At 44.6% G+C, this 21,794-nt stretch overlaps 1 protein-coding gene across 1 annotated transcript; it reads right to left on the bottom strand.

Annotated features, from left to right (window-relative positions):
• Window positions 1–822: 822 nt before the first annotated feature.
• Window positions 823–19,864, bottom strand: FAM83F (family with sequence similarity 83 member F). Its single transcript, XM_061450749.1, has 5 exons — window positions 19,272–19,864; window positions 15,419–15,586; window positions 7,920–8,041; window positions 6,664–7,376; window positions 823–1,769 (listed from the first exon to the last, which is right to left on the bottom strand). Exons 1-5 carry the CDS (start codon window positions 19,725–19,727, stop codon window positions 1,705–1,707), a joined length of 1,524 nt encoding a protein of 507 aa, XP_061306733.1. The 5' UTR covers window positions 19,728–19,864; the 3' UTR covers window positions 823–1,704.
• Between the last annotated feature and the right edge of the window lie 1,930 nt (window positions 19,865–21,794).

The raw sequence follows: 21,794 nt of genomic DNA on the forward strand, positions 1-21,794 counted from the left end.
GTGTGCAGTGAAGAACACGGATGCTTTTCTCTAAACAAAAAGAAAACTAAACCTGTGTTTTTCTGATGTCTGGATAGTTGTTTTTTTTTTTTTTGGCAAGCAGGTATGTTAGTTTTCAGGTGTCTACTTGCACCTAAATAAATAAATCCTAATTGGATTTATTTTTCTTGGGTATCAAAAGAGGGCTTAAATACAACAGCAGAGTATGTAATTCAGATTGTGAGAAAGCAGAGTGAAACATCAATCCACACACTGAAGAAACACAAACAACCCACTTCTACACTCTATTAGTGGTTAGAACTGGAAAAGGGCCAGGAAACGAGAACAGAGGTGTCAATCAGGTCCCATATAATAGCTATGTATACCGTGAACCTGCAAGTTGGAAAAAGTGATGACTGAGGACATATGACAGAGTTCTGTAAAATCACAAATGGCAAGGAGACAAGGAAAACCATTAAAACAGCCTGACGACAGTTCTTTTTCATACTATGCAATAAACTCAGGGTTCACTGCCACAGAACAGGCAAAGGCCAAAAGTAGAAAAGGATTATTTAAAAAGGGACTAAGTACATTCATTAAGGCCAGGTCCAGAAGGAACTGCCAGTTCAGAAAGTCCATGGACTGCTGGAACAGTGTCATAGAAAGATCTCTGTATCCAAGCTTTCTATTTTATGCTTCTGTGATCACCTGTTACTGGCTATTCCGAGAGACAGGATAGCAGATTAGATGGACTTTTGTCTGACAGCATGCAGTGCTTCTCATGGATTCAAGCTCTTGATTTTGGCATGATTTAGAGTTTGGAAAGGTTAACTTAAAAAAAGAAAAAAAAAGAAAAAAGAAACATTTGAAAAGCTTGTATGCCTCCTGTGCTTCCTCTTTCAATCCTCAAAGACCTGCTCCTTAATCATTCAGTTTCCATGAATGGTAAAGTGTTGCTGAATTAGCAACAAACAGGATTTTGTAACAGCCACTCAAAGCTCCATTATTGCTCCCAGATCCTGCCCAGTCTCCCTTTTAAGGCATTTCTCTTGACCCAGTCTCAGCTGCAGGTTAAACATCCATTTTTATTCTTAACTACATTCTTGCTAAATCACTTTGTTTGACTGCTATATACAGTTAAGATACTAATCTGTTGGACTCCACTAAACCCTTCTCCCAGACCACTCATTTCTGTGTGGGTAGGTGACAACGAGAATCTACAGGAAGACTCCTTGTGGACAAAGGATTACTACGCTGTCTGTAAACATTCTTATTTCACCCAGAATTTGCCACTTCGATCGGATTTAGCCTTCCAGGCAGTCAGACCAATACATTTTTGCAGTGCAGTAAACAATGCAACATAGTCACTCTGAGTCTGTAGCTAGACAGACTGAAGTAGCAGCACAACTAAGTCAGAAAATCTGCATTTATCTGGACACAGAGCAGGCTCTGAGACCAGTCATCACAGTTGCTTTTATATATAAAATATGTGTGCACACAGACATATGGACTAATACATTCATCACTCTCATTTTAGGGACCAACCATCCAAAGTCTATGCTTCACCCAGTAAATGTGCTTTAACTGGGGGGTGCCAGGTGCACCCAGGACCACGCAGTGGCTTTACAGACCACTGCATAAGTATATGGCTGTAGGTTCAAAAGCAATCAAGAGGTTACTGTTCCAGCTTGTTCAGTCTTCAGTTCTCCAGACAACCCTTCCCAATCAAGATAACACACAGGTAGATTGTTTGTTTTTATCGCTCATAGTGGAGTTTGGACCCATGTTACCTGGAATGAAAAGAAGTAATGTTAATGTTAAGTAAATAAGGTCTGGATAAAATCTGGGCTCATGCTTCAAAACTCTCATGTTGTTTACTCTACACCTTGTGTTAGACTTAGTATTTCCTACTACTGTGAAATGAAGAGACATTAAAGTAAGAGCAAATTCAAAGTATGCTATGGAGAAAACCACTGGAGAAGCATTTCCAGGCTTTGGCCTGTACTCAGGCCAGCTTCAGTGATATTCTCACGTCCCAGTTGGCACTGAAAAACAGTCTGGCCATGACTTGGGTGGGAGGTTTTCCAAAGGGGGAGGTATGAAAAAAAAAGTCAGGTCACCTCATCCATTTGATCCCCACACACATTCTCAGTAGAAGTCTTTTCATGTTCTGTGTTAAACATCTCATGTACCAGTATTTCTACCATTTCCTTTGCAGGACAAATCCCAGGGCCCCAGGGTCTCTCACTTTAGTAGCAGAAGTACGCTGCCCCCATTTTTTCTCATAATAGTTTTTTTTCATTGCTCACTCTATGGATTCCTTCTCCATGCTCCCAGTACTTTTCAGTGCCTGCATCTCCTTCGTTACAGCCAGTTGTTGGTCTGGATGCCCCAGCATAGTTTCTTCAAGCACTGCAATAGTGTGTTTGCAGAGGCTTTTGCAAGTAAAGGAGCTCATCTGTGCTCTAAGCTCAGCAAGGCTTACATATACTATACATTTACTATACATATACTGCCCTGGGCTTACCTATAGCCCAGGGCAGTACGTACTGAGAGAGGCTGCTGTGTGGCTTGCAGTCACTCTGAACAAGGACAGACCCCACTCATGTATTTGTACAGAAGGAAGGTATGTGTACATCTCCCAAGTAGTTGGAGCCAGTGGCCATTATGTAGTGAGAACTGGGAGGGAAAACTGCCACAAGTCATGGTGACATGCTACTAAGAAGTCTCAACCATGCCAAGGTAAGGGAGCTTTCAACCCACACACTGCCTCTGAACTGGGCTTCAAGTGAATCATTTTTCTTGTCACTCGCTTGTGGGTATTGGATCAATGTTTCCCTCATCCATAGGAGATGGGGAAGATAATAGCTTTCTCCTCTCCCCCTCCTTCTTTCCACCTTCTTCCACACTACAACTTGTTAATATCCACAGGGGAGGCTGCTCCACAACCTGCCCTCACTTTTGTGGCTGCTTTGCATGCTACTGCCTCCTCCCCACATCTCCCCATGGCATTTTGTTCTACCTCCTGTCCCCACTTTGACCCACCCTGTATGTCACTACTAAGTTTATCATTACTCCTATTTCGTCACCACCCCTGTTCCTTTCCCTGTCTGTATCACAGTCAAGACCCTCATGTTTACTTTCAAAAGTGTCTGTGCTCCTCTCTGCTTAATCTCTACTCCCAACTCCTTTATTCTTCTCACTGTATACTTGTCTTCTGACCTTTTTCTACAGATCCCGCTACAGTCAGAGCAAACACACTCCTTGTATGCACCCAGCAACATTCTCCTCTTCCTCTATAGAAAAGAGGCTGAAGATTCCAATTACCAGCCGTCCGTGATCCCACTTTGGATGAAAAACACCACTGATAACTAAGCAGCTATTTCTGCAGTATTTCTGTGCCCAGAGTAAATCCTATTCCTTGTTGCAAGAAGCACCTGAAAACGAAACACAAAATCCTGCTATTAAGTATGTATGTTCTGCAGCCAGTGCTCATGAGGAGCAAAGGCCAATGTATGAAGCAACTCGGGATAGCAGACCCTTCTGAATGAGCCCAATTTGCTTACTGCAGGGGAGAAAACAAGACAGAAAGCCAGTGCCTTCTAAAGGAAGGCAGCTTTCAAACCTTTGCAGTCCTCCCCTGAAACTGCACACAGATGTCAGTGTCTTTACTGATCAGAGTCTGCCCAGCAGCAGCTTAAAATTAACAAGATTCTGGTCAGGTTCAGAGCTGCTGTTGTGTTCCTAAGCAGGCAATTCCTAAGCAGTGAAATTCAAGAGTTGTGTCAATTTGATGATGTGGTTTAAGAAAACCTTGTGAAACAAAGCACAGTCTGTGAAGTGTGCTAGAACACCACCTCAGGATGTTCATTTGGACACTTATTCTGTGACATTACTATCTGTAGCTCTTGTATTTTCCAGACTCCCAATTTTGACTTGTAGGTGTCCTTTTCTAGCATGCAGATACCGAGGCAGATTTTCAGACTGTCACAGAACACACTTTCATCACTTCCCAGTTCAGATTCTCTTCATCACCATTTGCTCTTACAAGGCTGAACCCGACTTTTAGCCTACTTGAATAATGTGTTTCAATTACTCTGCAAACTGCTTGGGGTGTGGATCTAGTCTCTATGCATTTGTGAGGTGGGATGTGTCTCTGTGGTACTAGAGAATTAATAGTGACTTTGGAGGATGTGTGCACAGGCAGGCCCACAGGGCTTAAGTGTGCTGTTTAATCTTTACAAAAGGTAAGGGCAGCTATTTCAAACTGTGAAGTTCTGAATAATTGCATCCCAACCTGACTGCATACCAAGCACCTTCTCTTCCTTCATTTCACTTCTTACCTCCCTTCTGTCACCCAGACTATGATAGCACCAGTTTTTACTAGACTTGCTCAAAGAAAAGTTACACTTTTAAAACTAAGTCACTCCTACAGTTACACAAGAACAAAGTGCCTCCTATTTTTATCTTGAAGCTGGAATTCTATTCATGCCCATGTTCAAGAATTTTTTATTAAATCCTAATGAAGCATGTGCTACTGATTGAGTAGCTGCAGGATCTTCTGGGTAACACATTTTTTAACTCTTTCTCATGAGCCTCCCTCTTCCTAATGTGCCCTCTGCCATCTCTACTCACGTGCCGCTTTGGGACCATTAGTTTAGAGAAACTTTCACAAACAGTGTAACACCCAGGTAGTGATCTTCCTTCAGCCTTTTACAACACCAGATGACCTAAGGCTACTTACATCATGCTTCAAAAGTTGGACTCTCCCACCGCCACCATGAACAGGCATTCTCAGTTTGCATAAACCAAGAAAATACTTGCATGGACTCCTTGGAAAGACTTACCACGTGAGGAAGAGCACAGTGGGAAGGCAGGTGTGCTGGACCTTCCCTGAACCTGATCTCAGTTCTTCCCTCATCATTACTTAAAGACGTGTCAGCCTTCAGGAAGTGGCAATAAATAGAACCTGAACAGCATAGCATGATAGTGACTTTGTGGAGATGGTCCAGACCTAGCATCACACTGTCTGGCCCAGATCCACTGTGTTAAAAGGAATAGGGACATCCCTGCTGCCCAGAGTGTGCAATGCCCCACAAGGGACCTCACTAGAGACATCAGTCTCTTTCGTGCCTTAATCTCAGTCTAATTTTATCACGACGTTGCAGAAATGGTGGGCTGTCTGCGTTAAAACAGCTGACAGTGAGAAACTCGGTGCATTTCTGATCCTGTAAAGTGCTGACAAATCAGAGATTACACAATACTCTACTTCTGTCACTAGAGGGTAGTGCAAGCCCTCAGGTCCATTCCTTCCAAAGGAAATGCCCATACACCTCCCTATAGGTCTTCGCAGATACTGTTTTCCTGGCTCTGAGAAATGCGGCCCAGCAGCACACACTGCCTGTGCTCAAGCCGTAAAGTGATTTGGGGAGAGGACTTCTTTAGACCAGGGTTTCCTTCTGCCTCCCAAAAAGCCAAACACAAATCCTAAATAATCTTAAATGCACAATTCATGCTCTCTTACAGCTCCTTTCTCTTGTGTTCGTTTGGTGTTTTTGAGTCTGTGCTTCATTCCACCAGAAATATTTCCAAGGACCTAATCAATTGCTGCTGTTGACCTTCCCAATATCTTTCTTTTGGTTTTGGTCTCAGGAGAATGTCTTTCCATTTCACATCATGGCAGTCTCAAGGGAATTCAGTTTCTCTGCGCCTGCATTTCACATTCATCAGAGCACAGAATGGTCTGTGGCCAGACGAGTTAAGGAAAAATTTTCTCCCTGGAACTAGTTTATTTTCCTGCTGGCACAGGCTGTATGGACACCTAGCACAGCTCATTGAGAGAGGAAGACAACCAGGCTGAACAGTCCATAGATTTACTTCATTGTCATAAAACATCTAAAACCTTGGGAAGTTAGCTATGAACCCATAAATTGGGAGACATCTTTATCATTTATGTCTTCAACCAGATGAAGCCTTAGAAGGATGTAGTGAAAATATCAATCATGCGTTCTATGATTAGCAAGGAAAGAAAAGTTGAGATCTAACTAATCCTCCATAGTGTCTATTTTCAAAACCTTCTCCCTTATTCCAGAAGGTGATAAAGGAGCAAAATAAAGACTTTCACCTTCTCCTCCACTCCTTGCCCTCTCACCTCAACATAAAAACGTTTTCCTCTCTTCTCCAGTTGTCACAGGATTCACATCCAACTAAACACAAATGAGGAAAGGAAGGGTTACACTGAAAATCTGCCTGCACCCTGCTAGTCATGACAATAGCAAACACAGGCCAGGCTGGATGGGGCTTTGAGCAACTGGCTCTGGTGGAAGCTATCTCTGCCCATGGCAGGGGGGTTGGAACTAGATGATCTTCCAATCCAAACCATTCTAAGATATTAGGGCAGTGCACTTCCTGAACTGTATACACAACCTGTTTTACATAAGGAAACATTCACCTTTCTCTCCCTTTGTCCCATATCCGCTTGCTGAGAAGTATGGGAAAACATTTACATGGGAAGTACCAACTTTACAGTAAGAATGCCATTAAATTCCCTTCAACTTAAATTGCCTGTATCATTTGATGCAACTTCTACTTCTCTTTGATCCCACGCAATTTAATGTAGAGGAAACAATACCACCAATCAGCCAGACTCAGAACAAGGGACACGGAGACAGAATATGCTGGTACCTGAGATGCCTCCGGTGCTCCGAACACTGGCACGGCCAATGCTGAGCTGCTCATATTCCAGTTTCATGTTCCCAAGATCTTCTCCTGAATGTCCTTCACTGGCAAAAGAGTTGGCCTCAATACTTGAGCCTGGAGACCGTTTGGCCTTGCGACTGAAAAGCCCACTGGCAAACCGTTTTCCTTGCTTTGAATTGGCCTGTGCATCTTCTTTCTTCACATCACGAATAGACTCTCTGGATTTGGATTTATTTTTCAGGTCCATGTGGAGCCGGGACAACAGTTTCTGAGGGCTCCGATTCAGTTTGTTCAAGTTCTCCAGTGGTGGATCAATTTCTGGGAACTCTTGCTCCAATGTGACTAAGTCATTCAGAAACTGATTTAACCGCTTCTTTGACTCACTTGATTCCTCCTTTTCCATGTTCCCCTGATTATCTTGCCTGTGTCGTGAAGCCCAGAGCATCATATCACCACGGGTTGCCCCTGCCACTAAACCATACTTGGGGTTAATGAACTTCCGAGCCACAGTGGAGGAACGAAGGCCTGGCTTCCCAATTCCAAGAAGGAATGGGTTAGCAATACCCAGTTCCTTGTAGAAATTAACTTCCTCTGAGATGGCGTAGAGCTCACGAAACTCTATGTCAAACATCTCCACATGCTGTCCTGTCAAGACTAGCAGGATGTTTCTGTCAATGTGCGATGAACTCCATGTGAAGCTGAAAGCAGGAAACAGAACCAACATTATATTTCTAGGTGTATTCTTGACCCAGCCCACCTAGCAATACCTAAGATACTACATAGGAATATGCAGCATTATGCCATTTGCCCATATGTCCTTGCCAAGATGGGTCAGGATAGATACATGAAGCTTATTACTGCTCTTCATCAGGCATGCAGACTAGATCTGGAAGAAAAGGCCCTAAAACTCTGAAGGACAGTTTACGCTTTTTAAAAAGCAACACTGCATCAACAGAAGGAGCCCCCAGCATGGAAACCTCACTGAAGAGAACTGAGCACAGTATGGAACTATCTCTAGTCCATGAAATGGTCCACTAGCTTGGGCATGTTCTGTTCTCTAAGGAGCAGCTTGTGCTCTGTGTCACCTTCTCTGTTGTCCCACCCCAGTTTCTACACACACCACACAGATTACAGAGGCTGGAATAAGAAAGGGAATGATACAAAAAGAAGACTCCCAAGCAAAGTCACAGGCCATTCTTTACACAAAGAATATAGCTTTGCCTCATGCAAAAGCAACCCACCTGTATGATCCAGTGGCCACCTTTTCACCATCCACCATCAGAAATCGGGATGCCAGTGTGCCTCTGATCTTCCCTGCTGGCATGTAGAACCCAACTCCTGTCACAGAACGTATACGGATATTCTAACAGGGAGGTGAAAAGACCAAATGTCACAATAAATAGGGCAGAGAATGATATAATTGCCAGCTCCAAGTCTTAACATGTCACTCGCATTATCTCACTACTTCTGGGACTACAGCTCATTTAGTATCATCCACCAGAAATCAGAAGGGTTGCAGAAAGAAAAGCATAGTGCCGTAAGACCTGTTGTCATCCCCTGCCAAAGCAAGTCACTCCCCTCCATCAGTTTATAGCCCTGTCCAATGGGTCAGCATCTTTGTAACCCTGCCTGCTGTCTTCAGCTATTCATCTTAGCCCACTGGCAAAACAATGCTTTCAAAATCAAGTAATCCTGCATCTCCAGTCTTATGCTGTAGCTCAGAAGGCCCAGCCCAGTTCAGGGGAATGATTCAGAGTGAGCTCTGAGTCATGTCAGCACTCTCTGAATCCTGATCTCTATTCCACAGCACCCATGAGCTCTTCTCCAGGTTACATTAGCACGACTACAAAACCAAGGAAGTTTGCAACATCTGTGCATAGGTGCAAAGGACAGGGTTACTTGGAGGGTACTGTATGAGACAGGTGTAGATTAAGTTCTTTTTGTGCTTGTGTTGTGATTCCCATCAACACATGGCTTGACAAAACTGAGCAAATTAGAAGACTGGACAACTTAATTATTATAGAAGAGAGGAGAAAACGATTCCATTGCTTAAAAGATAAATGTTTCCTGTCTGATACAACAAAAGGAGAACCCTGACCTTTACAATTTTGCTATAAGAACCCCAAACAGAGTGTCCACCCAGATTCTTCACTATTCAACAGAGACTGAAAAAACACAGAACGTTTTCTGAACAATAGGAGTGGGGTACATCTACCAATGTCCTGAATAGATCAGCAAAAATCTCTGAAGAGGAGGAAGGAAAAACTTTTCATTAAGTGCATGGAAGTAGTTAGAAAAGTACCTCTCCCCAAACCTCCTGTCTTACACCTTCTGGCCAGCAAACCTACAAGTAATGAAACAAAGCACTACCAGGCACAGAGAAAAAGCAGATTTAAGGTCACACAACTTTCATCAACAGATGTGTGCCTGCACTTACTATAAGAATAGATTTCCCCATATTGGGCCAAGTGTTATTCTGCTCATGGGTCCTGGCTACATGTGGCTAAACTGCCAAAATGTCCAACATGAAACAACACCCCTTCCCCCCAAAAACATTGTCAGTGTAAGTTTAGAGCAAATTATCTTGTCACTCTGACACACAAATATGGACCATTTTATTCATCTGACCATCTGTTTCTGTAAGAATTCTTTTAACAATGAAAAGCTAAGAGGTATTGTGATCCAGAGTAATAAATCCAGGGTTGGGAGTCAGATAGTCCCAAGTGTAATCACAGTTCTCATGCTATTTGCTGTGATGCTCTAGGAAACTCAATTCACCTTTGCCTCATTCTTCCTCCATCTGCAGAGCAGGAGAATCATGAGGATTCGGCTAATGCTAGCACAGCCTTGGATCCCACAAAGAGCTAAGTCCTATGATTATAAACCTCACAGCTTAAATATTGATAGGCTATAGAAATCAGTGCGCAGGAACGAGTGATTGTAAGAATGCAGATCTCTTTCAAACAGCATTTTTCTAACTATAACTCTTACCTTTTGAATCTGCTCCTCTTTGCCCCATTAAAATACAGCAGCAGCAATACAAATTCTGACTAACAGTAACTGATGATACTACTATTTTGCAGTCATCTATTGCTTGATCTGTCTGGAGTCATGTGTGGGCATTAGCTAATTAATGCTCACAACACTGCTGAAAGTATTATTACCCTGTTTTAAAGATGAGGAGCCTGAGAAAAAAGATGAAGTGATTTGCCCAAGGCCTAGCAGTGAGTCATATGTGTGGGATGCTGAATACAGGTTGGCTACAGCACGGGAGAAAGGGTGCCCCTTCCAGTATTTAGAATAACATTTGTAGCTGGCTGGCTGATCACCTGAAATAATTACTTTCCTTGCTGAGTAAAGCTGAATGCTGGATTGACCAAATCATGGAATATTGATTGCAAGTGACAAGAAGGACTCTGTTTTTCAAATCAGTCAACACATGGGTCCTGTACCTTTGTGAATCAAGAAATACCAGCCTGTGTGAGCAGAAAGTTTCTGAGCATGTAACAAGTGTGGATTTTATTGTGTTTGTACGTTACATCATCTTTAGGTGGGAATAAAGCACACCTGAATTTCTGCAGTAACTGAACTACATATAATACTTAGACACAGAGGGGATAGAACCAAACAGCTGAATACATAAGCCTCCTTGAACAAAGCAGGCACAGGAGTGCATAAATACATCTTGAAATGCAGAAAACAAGCACAAAGTCATATAAACACCAGATCACTTAGGTTATTTGTATAATGTTTTCTGCCTTGAAGAAACACAGAGCATTTGTAGGTTGATACATCAAGCCATACAGAGGAGGAACAAGCCCGGGTTCATGTACTACAGACTACACAACAACAAAAGAGGAAAGACAAATATAAATGAGGTGATACTGCAGCCCTTTTGGGGAGTGCGGGGGGGACACTACTGTTACAATCATAATAAATATTTTGGTTGGATGACCAGAGAGTTCACCAGATAGAAGTGACCCCTCCAGATCTGTTATTCTTGCAGAAGCCTGCTTGAGATTTCATATCCTGGCTTATGGAAGCTGCAACCTGCATTAAGTGTCCACATTTACTTTACACAGGCTTGCACCACTCATCACAAGAAGTGACTAACGTCTCCCTGGCAGCAACTTAATATGAACTAGTAACAGTCAAGCCTGACACAGCATCCTAATACAAAGAGTGAAGGAATCAGTCTTTCTTGCTTTATTGTGACACACTTTTAAAGCTCACCCTGAATCCATGGAGAGATAAATTAGACGCAGTTTAGAAAGGTTGGGTTGTGACTGACACTTTGTTGTTATCACTAGACAGACCTGGGCATTAGTGCTTACAGCTGGGGGTGGGTTGGGAGGCTACTCAAGGCAGAACCTAAAAGGAAGCATTTTAAGTACTTCCAAAAGGGAATCCTGTGTGTACTCTTCCTTTTAGATCAACTGCTGATATATATGATCTTTATTTCAAGTTGGGATGGATGGCATGAGCGACCTCTAAACTAACAGACAAAAGCAGTAGCCAATAGATGACAGTGACTCAACAGACCCTTACATTGACTGTGGTTTTCCACAATTTTTCCACAATTCCACACTGAATGTGGAGATCCCCTTTCTGCTGTCCCTGGAAAAATCGGATCCCTTCAGTCAATAGAATTCGTTTGGGTTAGCTCCTATCCTTTGTTTTCTTGTACTACTGCTCCACCCTACGTGTTTGCCACAAACAGTTCTGGAAAAGGCATGCTTGTTGACAAAACAGTAAAACTTGCAGGTATTCGAATCATAGAATCACAGAATGGTTTGGGTTGGAAAGGACCCTAAGATCATCCAGTTCCAACACCTCTGCCATGGGAAGGGGCGCCTCACACTAGACCATGTCGCCCAAGGCTCTGTCCAGCCTGGCCTTGAACACTGCCAGAGATGGAGCATTTACCACTTCTTTGGGGAATCCACTCCAGTGCCTCACCACCCTCACAGTAAAGAACTTCCTCCTTATACCTAACCTGAACTTCCCCTGTTTAAGTTTAAACCCATCGCCTCTTCTCCTGTCACTACAGTCCCTGATGAAGAGTCTCTCTCCAGCACCCCTGTAGGACCCCTTCAGATATTGAAAGGCTATGAGGTCTCCATGCAGCTTCTCTTCTCCAGGCTGAACAGCCCCAACTTTCTCAGCTTGTCTTCATACAGGAGGTGCTCCAGCCCCCTGCTCATCCTTGTGGCCCTAATATATACAAATACTGATTAAGAAATTCCAAAAATTAGGCAGAAGCTTTTAAGAGTTTAAGAGAAGTTTTAAGAGTGAAGTGAGGGTAAGAATTCCTTACATGTTGGGAAAATTAATGTAAAAATTAACATGAAGGTGAAACTTCCTGCAGGTAACTCATTCCCTGGGCTTGCTTGGAGCTCTAAGTGAACTCCTTGTCTTTGAGCAGGAGTGTCTGTTACTGTGGTCTTGATTAGCAGAAGCTAATCAAGAAAAACAGAACTTGTCTGAAAGATGGTGAGAACAGCCACCCTCAGATCAACTAGAAGAGAATTTGTGTGGGACTATGAATTTTGTAGTTGAGTACTTCGATCCATCATGATCTCCGAAGAACACTCTTGTTGTGACTGACACTTTGTTATCCCTGGACCGACCTGGGCCTAACAAACATAACAAAGGTCTGGCAAACCATGTCCTGTAGGCTCAGGAAGCCACATGACTTATACACACAGGGCATGCTTTTACTAACAGCCCAGCATCAGCATAAACGGGCCAGTGGTTGAATTTCAGTGTTTGTTTAGTGATCTCTGGCCTTCAGACAATCATTGAGGTTTTCTCATTTCATGCTTGGAGTCAGTAAAGAACTTTTTGTCTTTTGTTTTGTGAGGTACTGTCTTCCTACAGCAGATCATGATACTTTCCCATCCCAAAATGATACGCTAGCCAGGAATTTTGTGAAAATGCCCAGCACTGTATATAGACAAAGGGGCAAAATCCAGCGTTAACAGTAAATCTCCCTGTATTAGGACCATTGAAGTATTCACTCTGTGCTGGATGAACACAGCAATGGAAACAAAAGGGTGGGAAATCAGTGAATGATCTGAGCATCTGGTGGTGACAGAAGACAGAATAAGCATCCTCGCCCTGCAGCAGTGACAGCCCATGGTAGCATGTCATCTCTCTTCCTCTTTCCCTGGGATCCTTTTCCCTGCCTCTAAACTTTAAAGTTACATCCCATATTGCTGCAACTTTCTGAGGAAAAAGCTTGTATTGTCCAAGTACTCCAAAGGAACGGTGGGAAGGGCAGGAAGGATACTAATGGCCTGCTGGTGAAAATCTTTTAGAAGAAAGCAAAATGATTACACAAAAAGACTGTGTAAGGAAAGAATGTTTTCCCTGATGCTGAAATCTGTGGAGAATAAAAAGAATCAGACATCAAAGCAGATATCAGAAGAAAGAAAGTCATAAATAAGGAATGGGTGAATGATAGAGTTAACTGCACTAGAGTTTCTCATTCTTCCTCAGCAATTCCAGCATCATCTGTGATCAGTGTGGGACAAGATTCTGCCTGAGCAAGCCCAGAGGCCCAACTTGCTGGCTTTTAAAATCTGGGTCTTCAACACCAAAAGATCAAAATGACCCTCAATGCATTCCATCAATGAGGTGGAGGTGGGGGAAGTCATGAAGGGGAAGCCTTAACCTTGCTTGAGATTCCCTGGGTATCTAAACCCTGGTGATTCAGGGCAACCACTGTATGATGACTTCTGCCATACTGACCCAAGCAGCAGCATAAATACATCCAAGGCAGCCTTGGGCAGGATACTAAGAAGCCATCTTCCCTGAGAGGCAAATGACTTGTTTCCCCTTACAGGAAGACTCTTCCCAGACTTTTCATAGTACTATAAACAGGAATAAACTGCACTGACCTTAGCAAGAATAGCTAAAGCCTTATCCACACTGGAAAAGAAATACAACTACCTTAAGGGCAATTTAAGATACAGCCTGAGATAGCTGGGAAGAAGGGCAAAAAGTTGAAGGACAGCACTCTGTGGGTTGTAGCTCTGCAGAAGTGTGAATAACTAGGTCAAAAAAAGAATGTTAAAAAGTCCTTTGCAATGGATATCCTTCAGGTCAACTTAGCAGGAGTCCAATCAAAAACATAGCAAGGGCCGCAGTGAGAGAAGGAAAGCACAGAAGGGACACAGAAGAGTTTTCTCCTGCTATTGAAGACATCAGTTTGAACTCTACCTCTTTGGAAAGCGTAACACAAGCAGGCTGCTATAGGACCTAGTCAATGCTTTGGCATGTCACTGGATAATTGGTTTTGGAGGGTAAAGTCTGGGTAGATACCTATGGAGAAAGTGGTAGAGGAAAAGCAGAAGGGTGCCACTTCCTGTTTAAAAACGGAGAAAGCAGACAAAATGCCAGGGCATCTTTTCATTCACTCTATCCAGGACTTAAAATATGCTGTACTGAAGGCATCATTCCTACACATGATGGACATGGTGAGAAAAATACTGGGAAATGGGTACCAGAGCAAATGGAACTACTGCTGTGATTTCACAGTTTTTTACCAAAGAGATTCAAGCCTAAGCCACAGAATACCCCTGAAACTTGAAAAAGGTCTGTCTTGCTTTCAAAGACAACAGAGGAAAGAAACTTCTATCTCTGTTTTGGAGAAAGATGAGAAAGCTGCTTGGCTGGATGTCTTTTTTGATGAAGTCCAGAAACTCAGAGCAGAGTGACAGTTCACAGGAGCACTGTTCAGATATATGCAAGTAATTTTCATCCAGAACTAAGATGATTCTCCTAAAATGGTTAATATCAGAGAATAATAGAATAGTTTAGGTTGGAAAAGACCTTAAAGATCATCAAGTCCAACTGTTAACCAATATGAGCCTGTATAATCTTTGGAGCTTTTTGAGTTTTGGTTGTGGATTTGTTTTTTAACTATTAATTGAGTGTTTATGGAAGACTCGGGCAAAGTTTTTCCTTCAGGCAAAAAGGCTTTATTCCTCCCCCCACCCCCACTGCTCAGAACAGCTGGATCACAAGAGGGGAGAGTCTGGCATCCCATAGGTTGTTTCCAACCTAGCAACTTTGTCAGTATTCAGAACAAGTCTGTAGTAGTGACAGTGACTAAAAAACATGAAAAAGGCAAGGAATACACCACTAACTATAAACACACAAAGGATTTCAGTCAGTATGTAATGGAATGAGATTCTACTGAGGCTGCTTCTGCCAGCCAAGCTAGGCTGACGATTCAGTTGTGCTGCATGCACTATATGAAGGCATACTCTGTTATGGAACTGAGGAGCAGCTATGCTCCTCAATCCCTTAAGTTCTCAGGCAAAGGAGGACTGCAAGCTCATTCACTTCCAGCTGATCGCTGCTGGATAGGAAAGTCTTGCTTTCACAGAGTGTATTTGTCCTATAACTGTGATCCATGCAGACAACAACTCATAGTGCTACACCGGACTTTAGTTTGAATCCTTGCAAACAGGAATTTACTCAGAAAATTTTCTTCCCAAACAGGAATTTTTAGGTCACAAGGTCTCAGGTGAAATTCAAAAAATCCAAATCTTTCCTTTCTCTTTCTTTCTGTATTAGCAAGCCACTGTCTTATACCTCCATGTTCCATCAACCCCTGTCTAAGTGCTGTGATGTGACTTGCAGGAAGACGTGTGTTTGCCTGTTTGAGTGAATTCCAAGCTTCATTACTCCTGACCTGCAGGAGCTGATGATTCAGTATTGAATATCTTACCCGGATCTGTAAGTCACTGAGGTCAAGGCATCTGCACATTTCCAGGAAAAGCTTCACACCCTCCTCATCTAGGATTATATAGACTGGGATCCAGCGCTTATATGCTGCATCAACAATATCGCGGAAGATGTCCCGGTCTGTAAATACATCCATGACTACTGCGATAATCTGGAAACAAGAAGAGAGTAGACAGACAACTGAATAAAATATTAGGAACTCAAAGGGAGGCACATCATACTGATGCAAAAAAAAAAAGGAGAGCACAGACACCGGAATATGGAGGAGGAGGATATAGGAGAAACAGAAGTACCGGGATGTACATGCCCAAGCACTGCCGATAATCTTGTAATTTTCTGGTTTGGCTCCTGCTGCACTTTGGAAGGAACTTAATAAATGTCTTTGAGATTTCTCCTTCTTCTAAAGGAAGATGGAGTATTTCAGCAGCCTGGGGAATGCCCAATACCTGATTTCTCCTCTGTATTGTAAAACTTTTGTTGCCTCTGTACAGATCCACTTAAATCAAAGAACACCACTGAAAATAGATTGAAAAATAAGAGTGAAAAACACAGCTCTGACACTTACTCAGAAGGTGACTAATGGAAGAATGAATGTGCTGAGGAACCAAGGCCTGAATCCTCAGCCATGAGGCATAGTCCAGACAACAAGAGTTTTATTTTCCTTTTTTCCCAGTTCCCTGTAAGAAATCTGCTCTCAGGGAAATGGCTGAGGAATGTCTTATGGAGCTCAAACATAAACACCTCATATTTGTCAGGAAGGGACTGGGGTGAGTATTCAAGATTTGGAGGCAAAATGATCATTCCTTCTCTTCACATGTATATTTTTTTCTGGTATAAAACTATGCCTCTTTCCAGGCATAGATTTTACATAAAAACAAAAGGCTGCACTGACGTGACTGACAAGCCTGAACATCCATAGGATGAGTAATAACAAAACCAAGAAGGTTCTGGGCAACTTTAATGCAGAACTTAGATGTTTTGTCATTCTCCCTTTCTCATGCTGACAGTATGCTGGGAAGAGTTGCCTTAATTTCCCAGGTGCTGGGGTCACAGTGCCAAGCCCAGGCTGTGGTGAGGATGCCACATCCAGGTGAATGGAGCTGAAGACCGGACTGAACGGTGGATTTTCTTCAATTGAAGTTTGGAAGAAGTGCAGCTGAAGTTGAAAGAACCCTCTATGGAATGGGGAATAATTCTCACCAGAGACTTCTTTCCTTTCAAAAATGCCCTTGAACAAATTGCTTTCGGGAAAGTGATGCCACAGTAAACCCCTACTGTGTTTGCCGAGTCTCTGCTTGTACGGTCAACAACAACCAACACATCTGCTCTGTCAGGCTCCTTCTGTCAACAGTGCTTACGCAAGATTTTCTTTGTTAGAAAAAGGAAAAAAGAGCTGACATTGTGCTCATGCTCATTATTAACACATAGGTTACTAATACAGGTGAACTACAGTGGAGCTACATTATACTAACAATAAGGCCCCATATAACTTTTGCTAGGCAGAAATGGATTTCAGGTCCTGCCTTGGTTCCCACTTCCCAGCACAAAGCAGCAAGATGCAAGGAATGTTACCAGAACCTCTAAAAATTAAAATACAGTGAACTTTTGCCACTTTATTCCTGCATAACTTCATATACAGGCAGATTATAATTAAAGGCATGAACAGTTTATGCAGTAATTCAGGCCTGTTACGCTCCTGCTCCCCTCCACACATTGTGGTATTGATGTAGTAATTTAGGAACAAGAATATTCATTTGAAACAAGAACATCCACATAGAGAATTGATCAAGAATTGGTAGCAGAAGTGTTGCTTTCTTTCCATCCCTTCCATTTGCAATGAGTTCAATGACTGCAGAAATTACAACATGTCCTGGACAAACCGTTAATTGCTGGTACTGCCTTACAATATGAATGGATGGTTCCCTCCCAGGCTTTGGGGCCCTGGATCAGTTTAGGCTTCTTTGCAAGACTGTGAATTAAACCCATGCAAACTGCAGTCCTGTTCAAAAAGCAGATGAGCTGCCTTGCAGATGACACTTTCAAGCCAGCAAAATGTACAGTGGGCAACCCCTGTTGTTAAGTCTTCTCATACCCTTGCCACAAGATTACCTAGGAGCGTTCCCAAGTAGAGCAAGTCAGAGCATGAGTGTCTGCCCCTGCAAGAGGTTTTCCCCATTCCTCTATCTATCCCATGGATAATAAACTTATCTATTAGGCCCATAGGTGTGCCTAGCTCTTCATAGATATGTGAAGATTGGCAAGCATTAACTTGCCAATCTCACTGCAGCAAGGCAGCTTAATTAACATATGTTTGTAAAACACTGATGATAAGCCACCCACAGACATGTGCCACATTACTAGTATCTGTTTAGACCCCCCTCAAAAAAAACAAAACCAACAAAACCCCCCTCTCCTCTGCTGAACTAAAAGCTGCTACCTGGAGACTTTTAGTTTCCAGGGCCAGCTCAGCTGAATACAATAGGCATAGTTATCATGAAAAGGACCATTAAACACTCAAATGGCTATTAAACATGAAACCACCTTTGGGCTGGGAGGGGCACAGTTTGTCCAGTCAGAGAAAAACATGAAAACCTACAAAGGAATTAATTATTTCCAGGTGCCAGGCACAGCTATGAAACAGCAGCTTCCCAGGGCTTTCCCAAATGCCTCTACAGTCTGTAGAGGCATTTAGAGCAGTGCAAAGATGATGTGACGTTGCACTAAATAGGAGCATGAGGATTGTACAGCTTCTGGCTCTTGTATACGACTGATCACATCAGTCACTGAACAGGATTTTGGGGTGTGCACGTACTTTTGTGAGCAGGGGGCCGTGAAGCTCACCTGCTGGATTAATTAATGCCTCTCTGGAAGTTTTCAGTGTTTCCCAGCAGATTTGGTCTTAACAAGTCTGCGAAAGTTGTGTGTATAGCGTGTGCTGGCGGGGACAAAGAAAGGGGGGATGAAGCAGGTGGAGGAGGAAATCACTGCTGCATTAGCAGAAGAAAAACCAGAAAGGAAAAAAAAACAAAAGCAGGAATGAGCCTGCTGGGCTGTTAGCCCCCTTTCCCAGGGGGGATGTCAGCCCTGAAGGGGGTCTGTTCTTGGGTGGTCTTCCCTGGAAATTTCACCTACACCTAGAAAAACCTCCTCATTGCCCCCTCCTATGCAGCACAAACTGTTGTAGCATTGTGGCTAGTTTGTTTCCTTGCCATGGGTGTTCTGTCACCACTAACAGTCCTTTCCAACCAAAGATAAATAGCAGGCACAGCCACATATTGTCTGGCTGCTCACAGTCCAGGCTGGATGGTGTTGAGACCACAAAAAATAAACCTAATATACCACCACTCCATAACCACACTCGCTGCCCTGTGTTTAACTAGGGATACCTGCACATACAGGTTGGACTTGATGATCTTAAAAGGTCTTTTCCAACATAGCTGATTTTATGATTCTACAAGAAGGCTGGCTATGACAGCATCATAACCTGCCTTCCCCTGAGTCAGAGGATCAGACTGGAGCAGAACAAAGCAAACCACCAACCAGTCGGGGGTTGGGGGATGTGTAAGGGTTTAACCCCATCCTGGGCATCAGCTTTGGCAACAAGTGACTGGCAACAAACTGCAGGGAGAGCCCTGCCCGGTGGACACCAACCAACTGGAGTGCGTGCGGAAGGGGCCAAAGAGGAAAGCCTGGCCACGGTGGGCTAGCTATTGCCTCCCTTCCACCCCACGCATCCTCAGCCCAAGCCCTCCATGCAGGCAGCCACGGCCCAGGCATGAAGGCGGGCAGGGCTGCCTCGTCGAGGCCAGCAGCCTCATGTGGTTGCCGGGCCCTACCTTCTGTGCCTGCTGGATCATCTCCCGCACAACCTCCTTCAGGTGGGGCGCACCCTCCTCCTTGCGGGGGTGCGTGAAGAGGGCCACCCTGCTGATGCCCCGGTAGAAGGTCTTGTCAGTCCAGCCCAAGTCCAACGGGGGCACCTCTGTGTCCGAGCACTCGGGCCAGTAGGCCAGCGAGAGGGTCTCTCCGCCGGGCCCCCTCGCCACCTTGCCACTCTCCGCGGGGTCGTCGTACCCCCGCCATCCGCTCCGCAGGGCCTGCAGCTCCCGGCTGGAAAGAAAGTCGCGGAGCTGCTCCTTCCTCAGCGCTTCCCGGTAGGCCGCCTCGCCCCGGGTCACCAGTGCCTCCAGGGCCCGGCGCTGCTCCTCGCTGTAGTAAAAGCGGGCCTGGGCCTCCGTCACCTTCTCATTGACGTGCAGCTCGTCCAGCAGCAGCACCTGGGACTCCGCCATGCCGCCGGCTCCCGCAGCGCCGGCCGGACGGGACGGGACGGGACGGGACGCTACACGAGGAGGGAAAGGCAGCGCCGGTACCGCCTCACCTGGCCTGCCCGAGCCCGCCCCGACGGGTGGGGCGGCCTCGCCGCCCTGCGCCGGCCCCGCACGCTCCACACTGTCCCCTCGGCCCTACCCCTTTCCGGAGACTGCCCCGAAGCTGGGTGGGACAGGGGTGGCGGTCCCACGGCCCGGCCCGCACCGGGGTCCTTGGCCAGAGGGTGCAAATACGAAAGAGTATTTAAGAGAGGTTCTCCCCCCTTTCTCAGACGTGGCAGCCAGCCGGGGGGGGTGCTCATGGGGGAAAGGAGGAGGGCCGCGAGTAGGACCGGGATGGGGCCAGAGCCACACGGTGGCTGCAAGCCATGGCTGGTCGGCTGCAGCGGGCCGCTGGCCAGCCCTCTTCAAACCCACTTAGAGAGCAGCAGCAGCTCAGCGGCTCCAGAAAGGCGGGAGGTGGGCATCCCGTGTGCAGATGGGGAGATGACAGAGCGGTTTGCCCGAGGCCGCTCAGCGGGCTGGTGTCAGAGCTGGGAACAAACCAGCCATGGTCCTAGCTCTGGCTGGGAGCGTGAATAAATACCCCCGGCTGGATGCGCGCATCCCAGCTGAGAGACTAGGGGCTGTAATGTTAAATTACGATTTCTGCGTGCTATGTGATAGTTGCTAGGGGCCCTCATATAGATCCAGGCCCCGCTGCGGTTTGCAGTGCGCACACAAAGGATGAAAAGCAGGCTTCGCCCTTGCAGCCCAGGAACAAAGCTGGCAGGGATAATCAAGGAAATGGGGATAAAGGCAAGGCAGCGGTGAAATACAAGGCATTTGCAGCGCTTTACATATGTGATTAGCCCTAAGTGCTCATATGCATGAAAAAATTGTAGGGACAGAGCTGCTGGAGGTGTTCTTTGCCTCCTCTTTATAAGCAATCACCTGCTCTCGGTATGAGTTAGCTTAGAAATCCAAGGGTGAGGTGGGGCATCAGAGCTCGTCCTGTGCTGTTCCTCTCCTTTAGGTAAAAAGGAGAATTTTAGTATTCCAGCCTGTCAGCAGTAGCTTTTCCTAGCATGAAATTAACTTAAAATTTGAAAATTGTACTTTGCAGAGGTCTGCTCCTCCATCAATTCGCCTTAAAAAATTAATTTCAATATAGGTCCTTTTAGCCCGATTTCTGATGCAAATGAGGCTTACGTGGTCATGGTGCCTGCATCTGCCTGCCTGTCTGTCCATTTCTAATAACTGTTGAGCCCACTGGCCAATTTTGAACAAGTTTGGCAGAAGCATAATGGCATCCCTACAGATTTTGTGAACACAAACGATCTGAGAGCAAAAAAGGGACCCTATCGCAGTCCCCAACAGGGAAAGTTACAGCGCGGGTTCATGCCTTGTTATGTTGCAGATACTCCATAAAAGCGAAAGCACTAATAAGTGCCTGATCTGTCTGAAAAGCTTCAAATGAAGTTTGTGCCATCTTAGACACCCTAGTCAATCAACCACCGTATACAAATACACAGGAGATGCAGATTTGTTAGTTCCGGTGCTCACGGTGCTACTTGTTAGGTCACTGGGGCTTTTTTGTACCAGAGGCTGCTATCAGCTCTGCTATTTCATATGTGGCTAAATAAAAATCTCTTTAATCCTAGATGCTCTATTCATTTGCAGCTGCACAATGTAATCGTTTGTGTTCAGCGAAGGCTCCCACATGAAAGCAACAGTAAGTTCACAAATATATGTTTAGTTTTATATTTAAAAGATGGCAAACATTTCCCACATCCAAGCAAAAGCATTTTTCAGTTTGTTGTGATGAAACGTTTAGGCCCCATCCCTCACTCTAAAAGACAAAGTGGTGTCTGTATGTTGATACAATAAATAGGGGCAAGGAGCTGTGCAAGAGCTGAGGGAGACCGTTTCCCAATGCCTGCATGTTTCCTCTCCTCCCTCCGCATTCACACAGCAATACATTCCAACCAAGGGCATTTCCTATATGGAGTTTTTTATAAGGCCTGATAGTTCGTTCTCTTTTGATAC

Source organism: Pezoporus flaviventris, unplaced genomic scaffold, assembly GCF_033815535.1.
Source record: "Pezoporus flaviventris isolate CSIRO_AGI_PZ_B2104156 unplaced genomic scaffold, CSIRO_AGI_Pfla_v1 ptg000011l, whole genome shotgun sequence".
Taxonomy (NCBI): domain Eukaryota; kingdom Metazoa; phylum Chordata; class Aves; order Psittaciformes; family Psittacidae; genus Pezoporus; species Pezoporus flaviventris.